Here is a 7,631-nt window from a genome sequence, read left to right as displayed (position 1 = left end):
GAACGATACTGTTTATCGATCCAGGCATTCTTATCTGTGTGTAAAAAAAGTACATTTTTACACATTTACACCAGCGGGTATATTCAGTGTAAATCAATTAGTCACAGCAAGAGAGTGAAATCGTCGAGCAACACAGAATACGCAAAGGCAAAGACAGCACCCTGGGTTGTGTGAGGGTACTTCGTAAAACCTCACCCCTCTGTGCCTTCAAAGCCACTGATTTCCGGTGGAAACACCGCCATAACAAACCTACATACCAAAATGACGGTGTAAAAACTATGGACATTTGGTTTATTATTGTGTTTTTTTAATACAATGGTTTAATATGGTCAAGGAAGGACCTTCCTGTGCCTCTTGACACTGGATTTAAACGGGGCTCACCACTGAATGTGATAAAATGCTTATTTGGTGAATATAATATTGGGAGAAACAAAATCTGATCAGACATTCACAAATGGAAAAATGACATTCATATAGCCTAAATACAACAAAAAAATAATTTCTACAAGACCATTCACAAAACCGTCCGTTTTGGGGTTTTTAAAAATTCATCCCAGCCAGTTTGGTAACCATCCCGAGCAACCCCTAGGACAGAGGTGGGGAACAGACTAAGAGAGCCGTAAAAAAAGCTAAATATTTAGAAATGTTTTTCCGTGATAGCCACATGCACAAACACACGCGCACGCACACACACACACACACACACACACACACACACACACACACACACACACACGCACACACACACACACACACACACACACACACACACACACACTCGCACACCCTCCACGGCCCAAAAATAATATGTATATATATATATATATATATATATATATATATATATATATATATATATATATATATATATATACACACACATATATATCGATGAGAAGGTTTCTTCAGCCGTCATCTGTACAAAGAAAATGTTTGGATCAGAAATGGACCACTCCTGTACGACTGAGAGCTTACACAGACACACACATATATACACCGATTTGAACAAAATATCTCTTGTAATACCATAATCTATGACACAACGGCTCATTTACAAAAGCACACGCACGCAGTACCGGGCGTGGCATCACCTTAATCGTCTACAACACAGGCTATTTTCCGGAGCAATTACACATCAATAAATCTGCATCAGCAATTACAACTCGTCACTATATGTGATACTGCAAACATTTAAAAATAAAAGGAAATGTAAAATCATTTGTCCACAAAGTTTTATTAAGTCCAGAATATGCAATCTTTAAGATTTTACGCTAAATTACAAAATGTCAGTTTAATATAAGAAAAACAACAAGCCGTTGGTGAATAAACTACTCTGTAGAGTTCATATGTTTGTAAATCTGACTATGATGACGTCAGTGCCTCATATATATATATATATATATATATATATATATATATATATATATATATATATATATATATATATATATATACACACACACACACACACATACACACACCGGCCCTTAGGTCAGTATCATACAATCAAAATTGCTATTTCAGCCAACCGCTAGTTGATTATAATCCCATCAAAATGGTGCTCTCAGCCAACTGCAGCCCAAACAGGAAACAAACAGCGAAAAAGTGATAATACGTATTTTGTTTTATCTGTGAGCCAGATGCACTCATCAAAAGCTTGCCTCGTGAGCCTTAGGTTCCCCCACCTGCCCTAGGGAATATTTTAAGAGTTGATTATTGTGCAAATTACTAAATGTGATTTTGCGTTCAAATGTTTTGCAATATATTTTTTTTACTAGCTTTCTTCGATCATTTGGAATTTTAATGACTAAGTAAACTCAAATGAGCAATAGTTTAGCAACGTTACACAAGATGTAGAAATGTTGCGCTCCCTTTTTAAAGTGACAGCCAGAGTAGATCCAACTCTGCACTAAGTCCATCTTCACATTCACAACTCAAAAAAGAACAAACTCTTGTAAAGTGTGCCATTATGTCCCATGTCAAATGTCTTTTTTTCTTTATAGCGGTCATATTGCGGGCAGCTGATATGCCAGCTGTACTTTGCACATCTTTATCTTTAAACGATTTATCAATTATTCCATTGATGTAAATGAATTTAATGATCGACTATTCATTTAATTTATCGTGAACACAGAATTTAGTCTCTGCTATTTGTAATCTTAGTCAATCAAGCCACAAGGTGCATACGGTAATTCTAATGTTATGTGTAATTGGTACATAGGTAAAAACAAAACACAACATTAACAGCCTCCTTCTTGTGTTGCATTTAATGTTTGCCCCTGCAGGATGACTCTGTTGTGTCATCGAACTTGCGGCCTTGCTCCTTCGTTGCTTCAATAAAGAGACAAAACAATATTGACAGTCCAGGCTGCACTTAATGTAAATTGGGCCCGCTATTAATGTATTATTTATAGGAAAATCTGTCGAGTCTTCTACAGAACTGGGAGCTAAGATTAGAGGAGATTAGCCTTGCTATCTCATTCATTTACTGGGGAGTAATTGCTAACTTGTTAATGCATTAGAATGTAGTGAAGTTCCCTAGAGGCACTGCATCATGTAAGCAGGTGGTCATCAACCAACATTTACCCGGTGTGTGCTACATTAATACACCAACGGTAGTCAGACTGACTACATTGGTCAAATGACAAAGAAAACTTGATGACATAATGACATTTTATTGGATAACACACTTAGATAATACACCAATGTTTAACCATTTACTCTACGATACGGATTACTGCACAGATGAACAAACAAAACACTGTTTTTGTAACACTATTTGATTGGGCATTTAGCGAGTTATACACTGAATTGTATTTTTATCAACAGTGGTTTGTACTGTGTGTGTGTGTGTGTGTGCGTGTGTGTGTGTGTGTGTGTGTGTGTGTGTGTGTGTGTGTGTGTGTGTGTGTGTGTGTGTGTGTGTGTGTGTGTGTGTGTGTGTGTGTGTGTGTGTGTGTGCGTGTCTCGGACTCAGACCCGGACAGACACACCGCTCGCAGAGACCTGCTCAGCATCGCACGGAGTTTCACAGCACGACTTGCTCGACTCCACGCCGCGATCAAGATCTGCGCGTCACTTGGCTGGCTCGCCAATAAAGAGTTTGATGGTTCTCTTTATTTGTAAGTAGGTTCGTTGCTCTTTATTGGTAAGTAGGTTCGTTGTCAGATCTCCCAGACAGGTGACGCGCAGAGCTTGATCGCGGCGTGGAGTCGAGCAAGTCGTGCTGTGAAACTCCGTGCGATGCTGAGCAGGACTCTGCGAGCAGTGTGTCTGTCCGGGTCTGAGTCCGAGATGAGTCTGAGTCTCTCTGTCCCACGACAGCTACTTTTATACCATTTTCAAGCGTGTGATATACGTCAGGGTGAGATGCACATCAAGGAGATCAAGGAATTGAAAGACATTAAAGCGGCGGTGCGCACCGGTGACGCCACAAGCTTACATACACATTTGACAAGCTGTACATTGTTGATTACATCAAGAGTTTGGATTGGATTGTATTGGATTTGCCTTTATTAGTCTCGCAGTGGAGAAATTTACATTTCACAGCAGCAAAGTTATGAAAGAAAATGCAACATTTTCCAATGGGATGCCTTTTCCTCTGATTTCCTCTGAGTTTCGACTAAAAAGGACTAAAACAATAACATGAATTTAACTCCAGAACCAAATTGCCAGTCCTAATGTAAAATCACTGTGCAACTTTGATCCCCAAATTGAGGTAAGATGCCTGTGGGCCCAAGTCAACACGGTGAAGTGTATACAAAGGCAATTGGGACGAAAATTTGATAACTTCTATTGTGGTTGAAATTTTGTATGATCCATGCTTTGATTTCTCCCAGACAGGACAAATGTGGGCTTAAGAGGGAATCGGGACATAGGTTTGACTGTCTGATCGTCATCAGTGAAAATAAATATGCTTTCTTAAGATGGAACCCGAGGGCAGAAAACCGAATGAAAATAGTACTATACTAATACTAAGTTAAAACATACAAGCTATTCTTTACTTCTCAAGTTGTTTGGGGATGCATGACCTGAAAAGAAAACCCCAACACATTCCACATTGTTTTATACCCCGAAATACTAATCACAAAAACAGCTCTGCAGTTTCCACATCACTTAGTTGAATTTTGTACATTTATCAGCAGTGGGAAAAGTGACAGAATGCCTACACCCTCACATTTTTTTTCACCCAAACTATACATTCTCTTCTCTCTTCACTTCCAAATTACTTTTTGCCGGGTGCATGAGTAGAGAGAAAGCAACCTTACCTTATTGTCAATGTCAGTCTCACTGTCACACTATAAGACAAAAGAAGCAGACACAGAAAATACAAGGAATGATTCATTAGGCTCCCCATGCAGTTCATAATCAATGCCAATGTTATTTTTGTGTGCAACCTCTCATTCACTGACTGCTTTCAGAACGAACGACAGGATGAACAAATAAAGGAAATGTGTTGTAGTCTGAGAGGTTTTAAAGTTTCAAAAACAGCACAGCCGCACAGGGCAATTTTGATGTTCCTGGAACAAACTGAATGTTGTACACAAACAAAAGAAACAAACGTGATTCAGTCTACATACTGAATTGTTTTACAAAGAGCCTGTTGAATGACTTCACATTCTGTGGCTGCTTGTCATTTAGCCTTCTAACTGTGCTTTTAAATTGGACAATAGTATCTCAAGGGCACAAAGGCTTTGACTGTCTGTGTCCTTAGAGGCTATTAAGTGTGGTATTTAACAATCCACCTTGTGACAAATACCAGTCTTTAAGTTGTATTCCCATCTCGGCAATGCAAAAGTAACTCAATAACAAGGCTGATTTGAACAATATGCCTTGGCATGGTCAAAGGACAAATGGTCGTGTATTTAATCAGGAATTGAAAAGGGGGAGTCTGACTAGTATAACTGAGGTCCTCGGGTCGTCGGCACTGAAATGTTCACAGAAAGAAAACCTTATCTACAGTAATGAAAGTTCTTACATTCAGAAGAAAATAAAAAGATTGTAGACTGAATCTGAACCACAGTACAAAAGTAGAAAGTGATTTGAAGGCTATAATTTAGAATCACTGTTAAATTGCAATAAAATGCAGCGTGTTCTACCGGAAACAAATTCCTTGTGTGTTCTACATACTTGGCAATAAAGATGATTCTGATTCTGATTATCAAGTTTGACCTAATGAAAGTATTTCTTTACTTCCATTTCTTACGTATGTCACAAATGATATTTGATGGTAACCGTGAGATGCTTTGAAACAACTGTGTGCAGGAAACTTGCAGGCTTGTCACACTGGACTTCACAGTGGACTACATGCAACCCCCACTAGAGACAAGTACTGTATAACCCCCAGTGATGGATGGAATATCTTCCTTACTCTATTCACCTGAGAAGAGAAAACAAAAATGGCTGATCCCAACAGTGGTTAGAAAATACGTGTCGAGAGAAAACACAACAATAATAAGAACAGGGAAAAAAAGGTTCTGTAGAAATTCAGGTATATTTTGTTGGTAGTGGTCTTTAAATCGTTTTCTCATTGCTTTATGCAATTGCCATGTTGTGCTACTTGCTATGGTGGAGCGCAATCAAATCAGACTGGAAGGATACGAAGGAAGGGCATTGTTGGGCACCGATGGGATTGAGGACTCATGACGATGGAAATCAGGGTTAAATTGTCTCAATCACAAAACCCGATGGCAACAACAAACACCCACCAATTACCCGTCCATCGATCAATCTATCCATCCATCCATACATACATCTTATAGTTCATGGGAGCAGATTCAGTGGATGTCTTATGGAACCCCCTTGCTTCCTCGTTTCAATAGATCACAGAGGTGTGATTGATTAAACGTTGGCAAGAATCATGTCCTGAACAAGGAAGCCCCTACAGAGACTTAGTATTTCATCTATGAAATGATTGTAAGAGAAATTGGAATGATAAGAGGCAGGGTTCAATCTCTTGCTTCGTCTTCACATTTTCTGTCAGATTCTGATAGATGTGTACAGATAAGACAATAAGTGTTGCACATCCCTGAACACATTAAAGCGGCTGGTTCAAATTAATCGCACGGTTCCACTTGTCACACTCTGTTGTTCATCCTGAATTCTGTTTCTGTCCCTGTAGCAAAACTGATGTCTGACTTTCCTCCGAGTGTGACAAGTAGAAGGGGATAGAACTCAGGAACAAACAACAATTTTCATAGAGTGGCATAAAAAAAGTCTGAATACAAATTGCAACACAATTCAAAACAATCCAAAATTAATTTGTCAGTGTAAGCTCTCAGTCGTACAGGAGTGGTCCATCGATGAAAAGGTATTTTCAGCCGTCATCTGTACTTCTTCGAAGCTGTCGGACGTTTCGCTTCTCACCTGAGAAGCTTCGTCAGCGAACATACACACACACACACACATATATGCCACACACACACACACATATATACATACACATATATATACATACACACACACATATATACATACATATATACATACATACATATACACACACATATAAAAATTATATATATATATATATATATACAGTAAAGTCTCGTTATATCGATATTCAAGGGAGTCCGAAAAAATATCGATATAACCGGGACTATCGATATATCCGACCCGGTTTGCATGTAATTTTCTCCGTGCGTGCATAGAAATAGTATCGATATAACCGGGACTATCGATATATCCGATATCGATATAACGAGACTTTACTGTATATAGGATTGGATATGCCTTTATTAGTCTCACAGTGGAGAGATTCACATTTCACAGCAGCAAAGTGATGAAATGGTGAGGCACTGCCTCACTTGCCTCCCCTGACTGCACGTCACTGATATCGATATTTTTCGGACTCCCTAGAATATCGATATAACGAGACTTTACTGTACCCAATGAATGATGAGATTGGGAAGCCAGCCCCAATGAATGAAATGCTGAGCGAGGCAGCAACTGACCTGAGAGATAAGATCATGGCAAGAATGAAAACTGGGCAACGAAGACACCAATTACAACGGCTATGTGAAGTACCACCTGAAAGTCTCATGGAAACTGTGAATGCAGCACTGAGAAAAATCCCGACCGGAACGATCACGGAAACCAATGAGCTGATATACACCTCAGCATCAGTGATCCTAGACATGCTTGGCTACAAGAGCAACCATGAGAGCCACGAGATTCATTACCCACCATGGAAAAGACGGTTGGAGGCCAAGATCAAGGCGGCTCGGAAAGATGTGAGTCAATTGACGGAGAGCCAGAGAGGTGTGAATAAAAGCCCAATACCTAAGAGGTATATGCAGACAACCATAACTGAAGCAAAAAAACTGCCAAACAAAGGCTCCAGGCCTTGTCCAGTCGCCTAAAGAGGTACACGAAAGAGAATGAGGCCAGAAGAATAAACAGGCTGTTCGCAACACAACCTGCAAAAGTGTACGCTCAGTGGCAGGGTTCTAACAGCAGATCAGACCCTCCAAGGCTGGAAACTGAAAGATACTGGAAAGGCATATGGGAGAAGGAAGTCGCACATAACAGCAGTGCACAATGGCTGGTGACTCTGAAAGAGGAGCACAGCAACCTCCCTGAGCAGAACCCAATTACCATCACAGCGGCAGATATACAAGGAAGAGTCTCAG

The 7,631-nt window shown here is 39.8% G+C and overlaps 1 protein-coding gene across 13 annotated transcripts in view; it reads right to left on the bottom strand.

The window, feature by feature from the left end:
• The window catches only part of fbrsl1 (fibrosin like 1), a 476,317-nt gene that overhangs the window by 143,903 nt on the left and 324,783 nt on the right, over positions 1–7,631 (bottom strand). For all 13 annotated transcript variants that reach the window (XM_088994765.1, XM_088994768.1, XM_088994778.1 and 10 more), the window contains one exon: positions 4,269–4,298. In XM_088994765.1, the coding sequence (XP_088850891.1) occupies positions 4,269–4,298 (30 nt within the window). The remainder of the gene's footprint in view (positions 1–4,268; positions 4,299–7,631) is intronic.

This window comes from Hippocampus bargibanti, linkage group LG04 (assembly GCF_051943395.1).
Source record: "Hippocampus bargibanti isolate YZ-2025 linkage group LG04, ASM5194339v1, whole genome shotgun sequence".
NCBI lineage: Eukaryota > Metazoa > Chordata > Actinopteri > Syngnathiformes > Syngnathidae > Hippocampus > Hippocampus bargibanti.
Note: the sequence above shows the minus strand (reverse complement) of the source record. Positions and strands in the feature narration are given on the sequence as shown.